Raw genomic sequence first — 17,748 nt, forward strand, 5'->3', positions numbered from 1 at the left:
ACAGTTTTCGCGACAAGTACAGTCTATAAATCTGTTTTCGACTTTATCTTTCACTTGATCCTCCTAACCTCTTCCACCAGCATACATCAGTACGAGTCTTTAATGCTTCTTACCACTGCTCTTCGACTTGCGATTTTTCTTTTTGGCTACAGGTGGTGATCCATTAGCTTCTTGGGCCGTTTTAAATTCAAGCTCACCGAGTAACTCATTGGCAATTGCATCAGCCGCCTCAGCAGCGTCAACTTCCCGGCGACCCTTAGCACCCTCGACGGCCTTTTCAGTAAATTTTGCCATAAACTTGGCTGACTCAATAACTCTGGGATCATCACTTCCGAATGCCTCCTTGATGAGTGAGTACACTTTTTTCTCGTACGCAAGTGCTTCACGGTATCCGCCAGCTAGGCTGCATGCAAGGGCCATTTGGTGCAATACATTAGCCGCCTGGTTACGGTCGAATTCGCCACGGCGGAGAGACTCGCGATGGCACATCAAAGCTAGCGTAATTTGACCCACATCTTGGCACATCATCCCCATTTTGAAATAAAGTGAGCTGATTTCAGGAAAGTGAGGCCCGCAGCAAAATTCTAACAGGTAAATAGCCCGGCGAATGTGCGGTACAGCTAGATCCGTCTGGGCGTTTGCATGCAGAAATAATGCCAAATTCGCGTGAGCATACGCTGTGTCGTGATAGTCAATACCTTGAAGCTGTGTATACAGCGCCAGCGCTCGCTGTTGCTGTGCAATAGCCCCCACAACGTCACCGGCATGGTAGAGAACAGTAGCGAGCGAAGAATTGCAGAGCGCAGCGTCTTCGTGAGCAGCGCCACACACTTGGAAAAGCAGAGAGGAAGCTTCTTGGAGACACTCATACGCACTTGACAAAACACCCTGGCTTAAATTCATGCGACCACGCTCTAGGAGCTTTTTGGCTTGAGGCAACGGATGCGTGGGCAACGACGTCCTTACGACAGGTACAACTGCAGTGATATCAGCAAGGCCAATTGGCGAAGATGATAGAAAATCATAATTACGACTTGCCACGCGAAAACCGAGACGCTGACACACACGTCGGAGCATGACGTACTTGTTTGCACGGCCGACAGGAAAGTCAGTATCCTCGCTGCATGACTCATTGCAATTAGGACCCCATAGACACAACTTGTAGTCGAATCGCATTTTAATCTCTTTATTGATGCGTATCCATAGCGTCGTGGCATCCTGTGAGACCATCGTCATAGCATCGAAACGATTAGTCTGTATTGCGTCAAAATTGTCTTCAGCAGCTATGTTTGAACCTAAGAGGCTGTTGAGGAGATTCACAATCGTCATGCCAGGGGCGGCGCGAATAGAGTCGTTGGAGTTTAACAGTTCCGCTAAAATGTGTTTTGCAACGCGTGAAATCATCTCTACCTCTAGCAGTTCGAGCAAGTACTTTGAAATGCTACTGATAGCTTCCAACTTCTTGGCAAGCGATGCCAAACGACCCAAATAACGCATGTTTATACCACAAGAGTGCATAAGCTGCGTCAGAGCATAACCATCAGCAGGTGCAATTGCTCCACGCCGTACATCAGCCACAAACGCTGGTATCACAATTCGCTGCAAATACTCAGCTGCATCCTTCGCAATGGCCTCGTCAGCCTCGGCCTGCGTTGGATCAGTTGAAGCAGCATATTCCATAAAAACATTCGGGTTTAACAGGACTGGAGGAACGTCTTCATCATCTCCCGAATCATTTTCCTCGGTCTTCCCGCTCGCGGGATCAGCCTCTCCTTTAGCGTCGGCTTGAGTCTCCTTGCTCGCTGAGTCAACATTTTCTATAGCATCGCTTACAGTCTTCTCGCTCGTGGGATCAACTCCTTTAGCACCGGTTTCAGTTTTCTCGCTTGAGATATCAATTTGTTTTTTAGCATTGGGTACCCCTCCCGATTCGTCTTCAGCCTTCTTTGCCTCCTTTGCCAGCTTTCGAGCTTCACGTTTAGCACGACGAGTCTGATTTTGCTTCCAAAGCGAGTAAAGCTGGACCAGCTCTGGACGCAGCAAAGCTACATACCCTTCGTCGTTACGCGCAAAGCGTAGACCATCCTCTTCAACTTCGCCCTTCTTCTTCTCAGAAACATTACTGGAAGCAGCGTCTCGGCTTTTGTAAAAAGTCCAGTCCTTCGGGGTTATGCGGACAAGATCCAAGACATAGAAACGACCGTCCGAGCCTCTAATACCTTTGGCCTCGGCAGCCCCGCAAATAGTGGTCACATCTGTGTTGGCTTCGCCACCGCTTACAGGTGCAACGCCGAGAGCTTCTTGCTTCGCCTCAGCAGCCAAATCTTCTTCGCTTTTCCCTAAGGGTTTAATGCAACGTTCCGCAAGATGCAGCTTTTGGCCTGCCTCCAACATGAGCTCATGCATTTCACTGTTGGCTGCAATCGTCTTGCCGTGATCTACTGAGCCGTACAATAGCTTTGAGGCAGCATCTCCCATAAGGATACCTGGAATAAGACTTTGAGCAATGACTCGAATGCCAAGATAGTCGACGACAGTAGTAGCCAGTGTGTGCAATCCCTTGGTATCTACTTCATTAAACGCTTTGACACCCTGAAGATCGCGATTGGCAGCTGAGTAAGTGTTCTCCTCCCCTCCGCTAGCGTCCTTCGTTGACTTTCCATCAACTGAAACTGAAAAAAAAATGTTATTAAACACGTAAACGTATGCACTCTTGTCGTCCATGGGATTGATAGGAGGAATATTTCCCTCAACAATAGCCACTGCACCCTGCGTGGCAGCCTCCACGAACTCAGCCACTATCTTGTATATGACACGAGCGCGCACAATTTCGTCTTTAAGTGTATCCTTTGGTAGTTCTCGACAGCACTGATACTCCTCATTCCAGTCGCGTAACACACCACGCTCATCCATTCCGTACATAGAGCAAAGCTCATCTTCAGCACGATTCAGGTCATATGAGTGCTCTCCCGAAGAAATAGCAATAGGCGAATTCCATGGTAGCTTGCCACCCAAGTTAGTACCAGCAGCTACCATCCACTCAATTGAAGACGGTCCTGACTTCGCCAAAGCCGCAGCTTTGGCAAGCAGTGCATCGTATGACTCCTGAAACGTTGGTGATATATTACATAACAAATCCACTAATAGATGAGAACGCGCTGGGTTAGTTTCATGTGGGCGCGGGTCAAATTTTGAAGCTGTTGAACGGTTTACGTAAAAGCCATCGACGTGAGCTGTAATGTGGTGGAGCATATTGTCACCAGCAAGTATCACCTCTAAATAGAAAATGTCACCTGCCAATTTACGCGGTCCTGGTGGTGGATTAAAGCCTGAAAAGACAATACTTTTGACGCAAACAGGGAGTTTAGCATCAATTTCCAGCTGTTCCGGTTCTGAAACACTATCATTTTGTTGTTGTAGCTGCTGCTTTTGCTTTTGTTGGTTTTTCTTTCCCTTCTTGCCTTTCTTCAGGTCCTTTGTTTTACCAGGCCTCTCGGTCTGCTCCGTCTCCACCTTAATTGAGGGACTTGCCACCGAAAATGAGTAGAACTCAGCAAGATCAGGAACAACAGGAATTTTGATACCCTCGAGCTTATTGTGAACCTCGCGCAGGCGTTTAAATTGTTGCTCTGAGATTTCCTTGACCTTTTTTTCAGATAATTTTTCGCTTTCAGGAGGATCCTCAATTTTATTATCAGCCTCTGGTTGTGCCTCGCGCTCTCCAACGAGCTGAGGAATAGGTGGGTTATTAAGCACTTCGCGGAAGCGACGTACCTGGGCACGTACCTTGCGAGCGTCATATTTTTCCAGTACCATACGTAAGAGGGTACCATCAGACACGTTCTCGTACTCGCTCAGCTCCACATAATCATTCAGTGGCTGCCAAGTATCGTCCGTTAGACTCTTCGCCTCAAAATGGTAGCACGTATAGCACGCAAGCGCTGGTACTTCAGCAACGAGCTGGCGAAGTGCCACAAGAGTATCCGACGGACTTACACCTTCGAGACGCACAACTTGGTCGCTCTTGGCGGTGGGAGGCTCTACTAGTAAACTTAATGTCACTTCCTCCAAAGTCATAACCTCTTCTTCTGGTTGCTGTTTCATTTGCAATTGTGAGGCTGGCTCGACTAAATTGTTGCTGCCCATGCTATTAACTTAGGAAGCTTTCACTATGGTGCTCTCGTTGCGAAGTGCGTAGCAATGTGTGGTGCGCAAACGTTGAGCAGAAGGCAAGTGCAAAAATACAAAGAGTATGCCCTTTCTATGTTGAGTTACTATCAGCATAAACTGTGTAGACCATTGAGGCACAGATGATTATATTAATACCGAGATAACACTTTAATATGGTACACTCTTTTAGGACTTGATACCAAATTCTTGGTGATTGTGCTAACAAGGACTTGACTTGATTGTTCTTTTTTTATCATATCAAAGTCCTTTTTGGAGATTTCTTGTATTGTAGTCGTCCGAAATAATTTTTTGTCAGTCTGTGTACGAGAAAAGGTTTTTTTTGCTGTTGAGCAGTGTCCAGTACTGGCAGATATTACAGCCAAGCATTGATGCCCTGTGTGCGTCTCCTGAGTTAAAAGAACAGAAGGTTGTCTCCGACGCAGAGCTGGCCAACAAACTGCTCTTGAGGAATTTTGAAAGCTAGTAGGCGCGGGGAAGCCTACAAGGGCAGATTTAAGTTTAAAATTAGCTGCTATCTTAGTGCTCGTAACGAGACGGACAGATATAGTATTTTTACCCAACACCTTGTATTCTTTGCGTAATTTCTTCTGTTATCTAAAGTCACGCGTCATATACAATTGGGTGGCGCTTCTGAATCTATCGGGACATTTGATGGCCCTACAAACGGAGAGCATTGATCTCAAATGATTACTGACAAGCTTGGATCAGTGACTCATTCGTCAAAGCGCCGAATATTTTATTCCATATCCTGATAAAGCGTGAGTGCTTTGCACTTTGTTCCCGATCTAGACTTGGAATATGATCCCATGGTACATATGGTCTAGTCGGAACGACGTGAGCCAAGGATCGATTGAACAACGACGACATTTGGTCTCTTCTAGTAGTGATATGGCGAATCATAAACTCACCTCTGCTAAAAAAACAGAAAAAGATTTTGAGCATGTAATTGCGATAGTTTTGGTGCAACACGTCGCGTTCTGGAATAATTTGTAATGATTTTTTTTCAGCATTGAGCTAAAGTAGGTAGCAGAGCGGCTGTTGTCTTGATCTAGAGTATATATCTGCTTGTACGGGAGTTAGCGACCGTACGTCATGATTTTAAGGACTTGTCCAGCGCTGGAAAGCTTTGAGCTGGGGTCCCAAGACGGAAGTTATGATGCGACCGTAAAATCGACTGTCTGTCGCGGTCTACAGGGTTTGATCTTGTAAAATCGTGCGGAGACTGTCTAAAGCTGTACTTTGCTTTACATGCTTGAGCGGATAAAGGCGACTGCGAGTCACGAGTAGAACGCTGGGCCATATTGTTACTAAGGATGACCCAACTTGCCACGGCGTGAGAGCACAGCCGAGTAAGTAGCACCTAGTTAAGCAACTGACGTGATATACATTTCACAAACCGTGGCGAACAAATTTAAGCACTTGTGTCGGGCTGACGAGGATATCAAAAGGGCCTATTGTCCTATTTTCTACTACCATAATTGGATTACACGCCGATGGTCTTTAGCAAGGGGTCGTAGACAATTTCTTCGCCAATTCTCTGCTTCGGAAAGGTATACGATAGTGAATGGCTTCAATAAGCTAAATGCATCCCATTTTCCAAGCAAGCACAGCTTTGCTGAAATGATGTGCTGCAGAACAGCATGTTTGAGTGTTGCTGTACAGCGCTTTTGACTTGGTCGATGACACTGGCGAAAATTGCGCGACATTACAGTACGACTGAATCGGTCGCGCTGGCACTAGGCTTATTAATCCTGTTTCAAATTGAGCTGACCGCTAAGTAGTTTAAAATTGACAAACGCTTAGAGTGCGGTACAAAGAATAGCATAGGAAGAAGGCATAGAGCTTAGCTGTTACAATCAATCAGAATAAATAATTCTCGATCAAGTCTGTGCCATCTTAAGCGTATATGTCGGATATTCACGTGTAACGCTCACAATGAACTCCTCTTACAACACCATATACACAATCCTATTGTGATAGGGTCACGTACCCTACGTCACATTACAGTGTTGTTCCTCCAATAATAACTCAGGGGTACCGGTGCGAGTGCCGTCGCAAGGTAATATGATTGAATGCTACAATTCTATAAATGATAAGTAGATTAACTCTAAAAACGAGGGCTTTATCATTGCAAATAGACTCGTGGCATAAACTGGAGACTTTCGTCTGCGACGTAAAAGGAAAGATTCATATTCATTTGCGCAGTCGTTTCCATCGCTAAGTAGTTAGAGTAAAGCATAGCTTCTGGCACATGTCTAAGCCACACAGACGATATTATTTGGCCGATGCGGGCTCGAAGGCCCTGCGAACCGTACTTAAACACATCCAGCCAATACAGTTTATCACTTTAGAATAGTGACGCAAGGCATTCACAGCGACAAGTATCTTCGCGGGATCAAATCGCAGATCACACTTTTTAACGAAGCGTCCCGAAAATGGAATTTATTCTCTGAGAACAACATTGTTGAAGATTGCAAACGGCATATATTCAAGCCTATACAATTGAGCGTTGATCGCAAGTGTTCGATGTGGATGTCCGCATCTGACTTGCTGTTCTATGCACGACTATGGGTGAATTTATCAATAACAAGGTATGGATGCGGCCTACACAATTACGCCACCAGGTAACTGATCATTGCAAGCGCTTTAGACAGCTTCTGAGGTATATACTTCCAATTTCAAAACATCTATCTCAAAGTATAAACTGCAATATGACCAGTGTCATTGTCCCGCATGAGCCGTGAATAGTAACCATTATAATAAACAAGATAAATGTACAAGGTGCAATCAACCTTGCTGTGTTGCGGCACACGCCAGAGTGACGGCTGTATCGCTCTTATTGTAAGCCCTCACAATTTGCTAAAGTCAGTTTCCGACGCGGAAAGGCGATATTTTCTTGCAATATTTCCTTGCACAAATCCCCCAAGCATTGCTCTTGAGCTAAATACGTGCTTCTGCCTGGACACTAGAGTAATACTTACATCTGCTATGACTATCTTGATCTCTCCATTCATAACTAAAATAATATTTCGCCACAACCTTGGAGTGTTTCACTGGTTCGTATGGTGAGCGCGTCACACGGTTGTGCTAACTCAGTAGTATTTTTATACCATATTTAAGATAAAGCACCATTATTAATCTCGGGTTGTTACTTTCTTACACAGGGTTGATTCCTGGAGACGACGGCAACGATCCCCCGATTCTCAAATTCCGTGACTTAAGGTCGCTCGCTTTCGACTTGTCAAAATTGTTCTCTGGGAGCTTTATATTGGTCCGTCCTGAAAGTAATACACCCATGATTTCGCAATTCACAACCTGCTTTTTGACCATGCTGAAGAATGTTAGCGATATGATTATTAGTTGGGTCAAACGTGCACCAGAGCCATCGCAGCTTCATAGCCAGACTAAACGCAGTTCAGCTGAATAGCATGGAGGCTTACTCCTTAAACCGTGCATGCCACCTTATAGCTTCGACTTTGTCGACTCGTAGTTTATGGTCAGGCAAGCCAAACACATAATGATGCAGTATTTTTGCTTCAAAGACATCATTTTATGCTGACAGAATCATTAAATTTTACGAAAAAGTGTGAGAGAACTCTTAACACATCAACGAGTATCCCCGTCGCAGAATGAAGGACAATATATCCGTAATCAGAATAGTCGATAACTTCGAGGCGTGTCTATTACTTTGACAGTTGCGTGCGTATCTACACAACGCACCTGAATCGATCAAGAGATCTCATGGCTATACAAATACGCTGATGTCGGCCAGAAAAATCCTGGGATGTGAGTCTCATCATTCCTAAAGAGGCTCTTTCCGTTTCAAGATGGGTTTCATGAATCTCGATCATTCTAAGGTGCAGTAGAACCTGACTCTTTCCAGTAAGGCGCATTGTGCCTGCTTAGGCTCGACGATTTCCCGCGAGGGCCTGGATAGTTGATCCTGCGTGGTCCCTTCGCACCAATTTATCTAATACCGAAGAGGACACAAAGGGCAGATATCCTTGGCCTTGCCGCAGAAATAGCACTTGCGGGTGCCATGTCATATATCGACAGCGAAGATGTTACCTTCCTCAGCTTGGCCTAGGGGCGCCCTGGCACATTTATATAGCATCAATCTGTTGCGTTTCAACTGACTCACAATGCATACAAAGTGTACTCGGCATCCGATGCAACACGCATCGGTTTGAATGGATACCAAAGGTCTTGGTGCGCACCTGTACGCAGACTTTTCATTATTGTACTGTTACGATGGGGTCTGCCGCCAACCCGGCTAATGGTATTGCCAAGTCTCGCATATAGTTGTAATGATTATTTTCCCATGATGTGTGAACAATAATTTCTCTCAGCGCAAAAAGGCTGACGATTAGTGAAAGAGGTCTTGCTGTGAGAGTCACTTGTGCTGGTCAAGACATTTCTGGACTTGTTTTATCAGCATATTTCTGTTGCTGTTGAGCGCTTCAAACATTAGTTATCTGTGTCCTCGCTTTGCGCCGACTATTGATCCATCCTCTCGGGATAAAGTTGACCAGAAGCGCTTGAAGTGTCAATGTTGTCGAGAAAACAGATAAGTGAACTTTTTGTGCCTTTCTTCAAACCGATTGATGACAAATGCTACCAAACGCAACGGGATTTCTGCCAAAATGCTTTAACTTTACGAGCCAGAGCTGTTTACAGCACAGAAAACAGGCTCGTGCGCACGGCCCAAGTGCTGAACCTTGACCCTCTTAAGTTACAACTTCTCATTTGTTCTCATTGCAGAATCACAATAGTTTCAAAACAGCACGTGTCTTCGATTTTCTACGTCACGGAAAATATCGTACTGAATACTAATCATCATAGTACTTCACATAGATATTTTTAGCTACGCTATAGTGAAATGTAGTAGGGTACCTACCCCGTCACAGATTGTCTCGAGCATATTCATGGCTTCTTCGTATCAAAAGGTTTTTCGACGTAGCGTCGTGCACTCAGCACACGACACGCAATCATTTCGATAAGAAATCGTGGGTTTTGCGGCGAAGGGTATTCAGGCTAATATCAGTGACCACCGTACCGCTCACACCTCTACAAAGACCAAAACCACTTATTGGATGTGTCAAGAAGACCATTGGATAACCAAATCATTTTGATAAAATGGTGCCGAATTTGTATCGGTGTGCATTGCGTTAATCAACGCAGATACAAGTTGCGGGAGCATTTCAATATAGACTCAAAGACGTAAGAGCTCAATTGCTGGCTCGCAATGAGCGCATTCCTTTTAAAACATCGATTGTGGATGGTGTGCGGTGCCAAGCTTTTGCAGCAAAGTCTTCAATATTTGATTGTAGAATACGGACCTCGATCTGACGATGACCATAGGGAAGTTATGTTGGTGTAATTTTTCTGGCGCATATTGGATTGGCTGTATCCTCCCTTGTGGCGGTGTCACGACACATCAACTAGATGAACCATCACGCTTGAACACAATAATTGCGGAACGCGTTTTTAGGAGATCAAAGATAAAGCGTATACCAAACGACTGCAAACATTCTGCTGGGATCGGTAGCTAACAGAAGATGCTCATCCATGTGTCAAAGTTTTTCCCACTAATACATCCAGCACATGGGAGCATTATTTTGTAAGTATCGGAGGGCCAGCACGTAGCGGTCGCTGAGCTCTAAGCCTGTTCTCAGCTAAAATGGTTTCCGAGGGTGAGTTTTGTTTCTCATGCAGATATCAATGTTGACATTCTTGTCATGAGGTATCACCACGAGCTGCTTGTCGAGCGACCAATGCTATGGCTAAAATACAGGATATACAAAAGCTGCTAGCAAACAAGAAAGACAGAAACAGCACCTAAATGTGGATCAAACAGAGTTGTTTAAATTCAGATTAGTCTATAATTTCTTTAGCATAAAAAAATTGCGAAATTGCTATGTTCAGTAGTTCACGGTTGCTGCCAAACGTAATTTATTCGTCCTTAGTTTCCTTTGAGAATGCGAACGCATCCCATGGGCTTACCATCGTTTCAATATCTCCGACTCCAGCGCGACGCATACTGTTGAAGATATATAACATCTCAACAGTCGCCTGTGGTCGAGCCACTTTCTGCTTCAAGGCAGTTTTATTTTCATGTGACATAAGTTAATCAATTCGAATGTTTAGCTATTCAAAAAGGTTGGAAAGATGACAAATGTCCGCGATTGAGGCACATTACTCGATAGAGTCGACGCGCATTCTCAATCTTGAAAGTTCATGAGAGCCAACCACATCAGGGGGTTTCTCCGCCAGCTCTGCTTGATAAATACGATGAAGCCATAGAAGGCTGGGTCGGCATGTTCCCAGAGAGGATAACCAGAATCTGGTAAGTGAAAGGGCTAGCCTTATTCAAGAAAGTAGCGTTATCCTTTACTGCAGGACTATCCTGGTGCTGTAGACGCTAATGAGTTGGCACACCTTATTTTTGTCCTCTCTCGTTTAAGCGTTTCCCGCAGCGCCATTCGGTCTGACCGATCCAATAAGAGCCGATCTCGTTCTTAGGACTTAGCCGATAGATGTGCCAGCCGCTTCATGGATATAAGCAGGCCGATCACACCACGAACTAAGATTATATAGGCAACTAAGTTAGACGTACTTTTATGATCATTTTCTTGTCGACAATCACGTGAGTGACAGAACGTACGAAATGGTAGCTAATCATCAAATTATCAAAGAAGGAGCGATAAGTATGGAGAACCTCAAGGCCAAAATTTTTAGAACTAAAAGCGTCTATCATGTTCTTACGCCTTTGATTTAACGTTGCTGTGACTCCGTCATCGCAATCCTCTTTGAAAAAATTCTTTTGGAATTACTCTGCCGTAGTTATGTACAGTCAAGCAGCCAATCAACTTAGAGTACGTGATATCTGGCTATTATAAAACCTCCACAGTGAGCCTTTGACACTTTGTTGAGTGAAATTTATCATTTGAGGGGGTTCGACCTCTCAATCAGGAGCATGAAGCAAAAAAAACTATACTCATTGAGCTGATATGAGTTCGAGACGAAGCGAAAAAAATATATTTATCATGTAAAGCAGACAATCTGCTGCAGCATCATCACCTAGCATTTGATAGGTCATTCGATTTGTTTGACAGACTAACGCAAAACAATGGTAATGAAACATGACTCATCGACTGTGCCGCAGTAAGATGTCGTTTGCTACCTGCTTTGATAAAAACAGGAACGGTATGCGAAATTCACACGAAATCGAGTGTGAACGATGTGAACGTACAAGCCTCGGACGACCCCAGTCGATAAAAATGGCAAAGTCGTGCTTCCTTTGAAGAAGACAGGGGTGGTGCGCTGGAAGTCGGCAAATAACATCTGAGAATATAATGCCGAAAAGGATTGGACGTCAAACCCCACAAAGACAACAGTGATCTGCGCCCAGAATATTTAAAAAAATTTAGTGGGAGAGGGTACGTATACTACATTCGCATTGCACTGTTGTACTTCGAACTTAAAATAACCCTCAGAATCACGTTTGTAAATGCGAATATATCGTACCATCATTGGTTTAGTAATTGGTACGAGAAAGAGGTGAGGTGATGCTATTCTGGAAAGGACACACACGGTGCAACGGGGCTACACGTGCCCTTGTGAGGATGAGCGGGTCGCACGAAATTGTGCAACCGTACCTAGGTGTGTAATACATAGTTAGTGTAACATCACAGTGGTGTGGCTACACCGTAATAAGAAGCTACCACGTGACACGATTGCCAAAAGTAATGCATATTACGATATTAATTAGGTTTTGCTATATTAATTAGGTATTACTATATTAATTAGGAAATCTTGATTTTAGATTATGGCGGCCCTGCCGCAACTAAAACAATTAAATACAGTTTCGTTTTTGAACGGAGGTGCTCATTTGCCTTGCTAAGTCTTTAGTACGTAGAAGTAGCGGATTGCGATCCGCTACACTAGTACTGGGGTATTTGGAATGAACGTAGGATCCGTGATCTTGGCTTAGCTTCCTCTAAGCAAAGAGCTACGGCAGCCCCACTGCACATGGCAGCACTCGTAGTCAATCTACGCCTGAGTCGTTACGACTGATCCTCTGTGAGGATGGAGCAATTCTCCTATTTCTAGGGCATGCAGGACGGGCTTAATAATCTGATGTCTTTGCTGGACTCTGAGGGCGTGGATCCCCTCGTTGCGGAAGGACACAAGGCCATAAGCGCGCGCTTAGAGGCGTTTTCTAGTTATGAAAATGCTCTGTAAGCACTTACAGCAGAAGCTGACAACTCAGCTGCGTCTATGACGCCACCGTCGACGACGAAGGATTCCTTCTGACCCAGGCCGCTCATGGTGAGCGTTAAGAACTTCGAGGGTAAAAATCAAAAGAATATATTTCTCTGTGTGAGAGAGGCCGAGATGGCTATGGCATCTGCCATGCTCCAAAACGAGCAACAGCGCGTGGAGCTAGCTATCCTCAAGCACGGGGGCCGAGCTCAAGAATGGGCACTTAAGTGCGGTGCTTCGGCTGAAGCTGCGATTTCCTCCTGGGAGGAGCAGAAGCGTCAGCTTCTGCAAGTGTTCCTGCCGCCTAATCAGGCGTATCGCGTGAGATCGGTTTTTTGCTGCCCGACAGGGCAAGAATGAGTTGGTGGACATTGTCTAAGAGTTGAGAATTATTATTGCCAGTATGGCAGCCGATCCGCTCCCCAAGGCGGTCGCAGTGACCGTCTTTATGGAGAATCTTCGCACTAGCGTGGACAGAACAGAAGTTTTCCGTGTGCATCCGTCTTTTCTTGAAGAAGCGGTGAATGTGGCACTGAATGTCGAATTCAACTTAAGTCGGCATGACTTGGTTGGAATGCACAGTCTTCGAGCTCGTTGAGCGGGCATGAGCCGATGGACCTCAGCTATGCTGAGAGAGATGAGGCAGATCCCTGAGCTTCTGGGCAGCGATAAAACACCCGAAGGTGTTTTGTCTTTGGAGACACCCGTCGCATTCATTTTGGTTGCCCCCTGCGCAAGACGCGTAAGGTTTCGTCGAACCGACGCCCCGCTTCTAACCAGTCTGGTTTGACGCGGGGAACCGACAAGACCCAGTCGGCGCGAGGCGCCCTACTGGGGAAGAGCTGATTTCTGTTGAATCTCGAAGAGGTAGAGGCAACAAGGCTTAGCCCCGAAGAGCTGTTTGCTCTTGAACACGGAACTTGCTGGTCATAAAAGCGACCGTGAAGGTCTTTGATAAGCCATGGAAAATCCTTATCGATTCTGGCGAGTTGGGCAATTATGCTTGACGCTTCATGATCGAAGGGAGTCAGCTGTATACTGAAGCGTTGGAAGCGCGGTTGAGTGACATTGTCACTGTTGGCTAAGCGACGGGGACTTGTGTAACTGTGCCGAGGGTCTCTGCGGACCTCGGTGTCAAGTTCCTTGACTTTGATGCGTGGAACGCTGTCCAGTCTTAGACTTGGATGCAAGGTATGACCTGATCCTTGGTATGGCATGGTTGGACACTATGATCCATAATTTGATTGAAGCTCAAAAACCTTGGGCGCTACGCGCACGTCTCCTGGTCGAGCTTTGGTGAGTCATAAACCCACCTTTGCTAGTAAGCAGAAGCGCCCTTGGCGCGGGCACTGCGCTGGGACGATCAATGTGCTGGATATCGGAGTATCTGAGTTGTCGAACATCGAAAGTGTAGTCCCGAGCATGTCCCGCGGGCTGAACATGAAGTAGCACGTAACTCACTGAGCGCTGATCAAGTATCGGAGCAGTCGCTGCATGCCAGGAATGGCATGATCGGCCAAGGGCCGCGGCATCAAATGCCGCGGCATCAAGGGCGAGGCCCTTGTGATGCACGTGGAGTGGCACGTAAGCCACTGAGCACTGCTCACGTTACGAAGCAGTTGCTGTGTACCAAGAATGGCAGGTCGGACAAGTCTGAGGCACCAAGGGCGAGGCCCTTGGAGTAGATCGTTTATCCACTGGATGATGACTGCGGGAATAGGAGCTCTTCGTCAGATGTTGTTAATAGTATCAAGGCTTCGATGGAGCAGGGAGTGGGGACGCTGGACGACACCGAGTGCGTGTTCCCACTGGTCTCGGTGAGACATGAACATGAAACCTATAGAGAGAGGGGAGGGCGAAGCCGTATGTTAACCTCAAGACGCAGGGCGTCGACCCCGGTCTAGAGTGTGTCTACCGTGGACGATAGCGCACAGTTATATACCCTTGTCAACGGTATGACGGGAGAGAAAGACGGCGATGTCACCCTCGAGGCTACTTCTGCGGTGGATGCTCTTCTTGAGCCGGACGAGATGTCCTTCGAAGTGTTTGGCGGTGCCTTGATAGTAGACAACATAACCAAGGGATCATCATAAGACCGAACAAGGAGAATAACTCGTCGTCGCTTCCAGATGAAGCTGCTTTGGAGGACACTAAGAGGGTGCTAAGCGCACGAAGTGGATCGTCGATCCTTAAGAATCCTTTAGAGTTATTCTTTCGTAAAGGAATTTTAAGACGTCGTTGATCTGTTTCTGGGCTGAGTGGATGAGGTCAACCTTTGTTCACCTGACATCACGGACTCTTCGAGACAGGCTTCCATTGCAATACACGGCAACTCCGCTGCATTTTGTAGCCAATCCACGACCGAGTTGTGTAAGGACGGTATTCCGTGGAACAATGAAACATGAAATGCTCGAGTAGCTGTTCTCGGGACAACTACATATGCATGTGAGCCAATTAGGTTATTGTTCTCACTGAATACAGGGAACCAGCGGTCAAAGCACATAAAGCTGTGATCGCTGGGTTGAAATTTTTCCCGTTATGAGAATGCACAGGTCAGACACCTTCAGGGGTATGTCGTTCTGCCGGTTAATGAACATATTGCACCCACTGTGAATCCAATAATGCTGAGCATCCAGTACTTTTCCTTAACTGGAAGCATTCCTCGTGAACGACGCGCAGAGCAGAAATTTTACCGAAGATGCCGAGGTGTTTCCGAAAAAGAACGGCCGAGCGACTATCCAAGTCCTGCCTAAACCTACATGGCTTAGCTTATCCCGCGCTCTCTGGTCTCAGATGTTCTCTGCAAAAGTCTCGGGTATTGTGTGCTTTACCATCGCCGGGATGTGTTTGGACATCCCGCCGTAGAGCCCATGACGACGTTCAGCTCGTAGTCAGCTTATGAACCGAAATCAACTTGCTTGACTGCAAAGTCGCTCGACCAGCTGAAGACTTTCATGCAAAGGCGCGTGGTCTTTAATTTTTCTTAAAGAATTTTGTTGACCAATCTGCCCTTTTCGAAGATACCAAAAATCAAGAAGAATCACTCAGTATTCGCTCGCGTCGTTATAGTAGGCAGCGAGACACTGCTTCATTGCATTGATGTCGTGCAGACACAGATTTATTCACAAGCATCGTTTGAAATCACAAGTGATAGCGCCATATTGCAAGTATTATGTATTTTGCGTAGCTGATTGACCTTCTCCAATGACTTGTAAACAATTCTTGAGCTAGATAAAAACTACTCAAAATTTTGACCAATGCAAGGTTATGTTTTTTTCTAGTGCAGTAAAAGAAGCGCAATCACAATGGAGAACAAGTTTATACCCCAGGCAATTGAAATCGTGACTCAGGCTATTAATGAGGACAACAACAACAACTATGAGGAGGCTTTTCGTCTTTACAAAAAGGCGCTTGAACACTTTATGATTGGCGTGAAATGTGCGTGTTCAAGTGAATTTCTTTTATGACAATGCAGAGCTGAATTGCCATGGTTAAAAGATGAGAAGAATCCGACGTCCAAAGATATTATAATGAAGCGTGTGGAAGGGTACATGACGCGTGCCGAGCAACTTCGAGGATTGCTAGAGAAAACGAAAGCCCCTAAAGCTGTAGCAGCTGCAGTAGATGTGGATAAGTGAGACATATGGTGCAGCCATAAAATAACTAGTTGAGCTTTAAGTACTGACGTTGCTAAGCTCAGAGGAGAAAAAGAAGATGACGATGAGACAGACGCAGAAACAGCAAAGTTGCGAGGCTCACTAGCTTGTAAGCTTTTCCGTATTCTAGCTTGCTTATATTGACGAAGGAAAAGGTACATAATTGTTGTTACTTAGCTGCGGTTGTGTCGGAGAAGCCGAACGTCAAGTGGGATGATGTTGCTGGACTTGATGCTGCAAAGGATGCGCTCAAAGAAGCAGTTATTTTACCTGCTCGCTTTCCGCAGCTTTTTACAGGGAAGCGACGTCCGTGGAAGGGTATCTTGCTGTATGGGGTCGGTTTATCATTATGTTACAGTACATCATGCACCCTGGATGTACGCTAACGTCTGTCTCATTACCTGACAGCCTCCAGGCACAGGTAAGTCATATCTTGCTCAGGCCGTCGCGACAGAAGCAGACTCCACTTTCTTCTCGGTCTCATCTTCTAGCTTAGTGTCGAAGTGGCAAGGTGAAAGCGAAAAGTACGATCTTATTCCAAATTCGATATTATTTATTGAAATTGCCTGCTGTAGGCTGGTAAAGAATCTTTTTGAGATGGCGCGCGAAAAGAAGCCGGCTATTATTTTCGTGGACGAAGTTGACTCACTGTGCTCGAATCGATCGGAAGGTGAAAGTGATTCGACGCGCCGAATTAAAAATGAATTTCTTGTTCAAATGCAAGGAATAGGAAATAATCATGACGGTGTTCTGGTGCTTGGAGCTACGAACGTACCATGGGAGCTCGATCCAGCGATGAGGCGACGGTAATATATTATATAAATTGAAAACACGGTAGGGCTCGAAAAGCTGACCGATGTCATGTGCAGATTTGAAAAACGTATCTACATCCCTCTACCTGATACTGATGCACGAAAAGTTATGCTGGGAATCCACCTTGGTGATACGCCAAATGAGCTAAGCGATGCAAACCTCACATCGATCGCAGAAAAAACGGAAGGGTACAATGTCATAATCAACTGGAAATATCGGTGCCATCAATTTTACTCATGTACTTCATTCTTAGTTGTTCTGGCTCAGATATATCCGTGCTTGTCCGAGACGCGCTGATGGAACCCCTCAGAAAATGTCAGCAAGCCCAGTATTTCACTCCGGTGAGGACTGAACTATCGACACACGTCTAGAGATATGATGCTTAGCTTGTAAACGTTGGACAATACTGTTTATTTCTTTTTAGTGTGATGACAAGGCTCACCCTGTCCGAAATGGCCTCTTCGTGACACCGTGTGAAGATGATCCGCCGTGCGCGTATTGCCACATTAAACTTTCATCATGTCCCCCGAAGTGCTCAGATTGCAAAGCCCCTTGTCGACATTGCAAATCGCTTCGCATGCGGCTCTACGATCTTTCAGAACGTGGCTATTCGGATGAAAAGCTGCGACCGCCGATCATCTCGATGGTAAGAGCAACTCGTCTTCGGTCTTGCGCTTTGCTTTGACTTTCTTGCAAATTTGATCACGCTGCAGAGTGACTTCACACGCGTGCTTGAGCATACAACTGCTACTGTCGCCTCTGAGGAGCTTACTCGTTTCGTAAAGTGGACGCAGGAGTTTGGGCAAGAAGGCTAGAATACTAC

At 45.8% G+C, this 17,748-nt stretch overlaps 4 protein-coding genes across 4 annotated transcripts; 1 reads left to right on the forward strand and 3 right to left on the reverse strand.

Annotated features, from left to right (window-relative positions):
* Positions 1-99: 99 nt before the first annotated feature.
* PHALS_09541 (eukaryotic translation initiation factor 3) lies at positions 100-4,146 on the reverse strand (the record flags this gene model as incomplete). The annotated part of the gene is made up of 1 exon (XM_024723970.1): positions 100-4,146. One exon carries the CDS (start codon positions 4,144-4,146, stop codon positions 100-102), a length of 4,047 nt encoding a protein of 1,348 aa, XP_024571788.1.
* Positions 4,147-6,316: 2,170 nt separating this feature from the next.
* PHALS_09542 (uncharacterized protein) lies at positions 6,317-6,560 on the reverse strand (the record flags this gene model as incomplete). The annotated part of the gene is made up of 2 exons (XM_024723981.1): positions 6,317-6,493; positions 6,552-6,560. The coding sequence occupies 2 exons, from the start codon at positions 6,558-6,560 to the stop codon at positions 6,317-6,319; spliced, it is 186 nt and encodes a 61-aa protein (XP_024571789.1).
* Positions 6,561-8,093: 1,533 nt separating this feature from the next.
* On the reverse strand, positions 8,094-8,427 carry PHALS_09543 (uncharacterized protein; the record flags this gene model as incomplete). Its single annotated transcript, XM_024723992.1, has 3 exons — positions 8,094-8,200; positions 8,260-8,285; positions 8,333-8,427. The coding sequence occupies 3 exons, from the start codon at positions 8,425-8,427 to the stop codon at positions 8,094-8,096; spliced, it is 228 nt and encodes a 75-aa protein (XP_024571790.1).
* A 7,334-nt stretch (positions 8,428-15,761) lies between these two features.
* PHALS_09544 (vacuolar protein sorting-associating) lies at positions 15,762-17,740 on the forward strand (the record flags this gene model as incomplete). The annotated part of the gene is made up of 10 exons (XM_024724003.1): positions 15,762-15,894; positions 15,955-16,090; positions 16,157-16,221; positions 16,290-16,447; positions 16,521-16,636; positions 16,688-16,918; positions 16,982-17,113; positions 17,179-17,266; positions 17,350-17,571; positions 17,639-17,740. 10 exons carry the CDS (start codon positions 15,762-15,764, stop codon positions 17,738-17,740), a joined length of 1,383 nt encoding a protein of 460 aa, XP_024571791.1.
* Positions 17,741-17,748: the final 8 nt, after the last annotated feature.

The sequence above is a fragment of the Plasmopara halstedii genome (assembly GCF_900000015.1).
Source record: "Plasmopara halstedii genome assembly, contig: Scaffold_42, whole genome shotgun sequence".
In the NCBI taxonomy this organism is placed as follows: Eukaryota; Oomycota; class Peronosporomycetes; order Peronosporales; family Peronosporaceae; genus Plasmopara; species Plasmopara halstedii.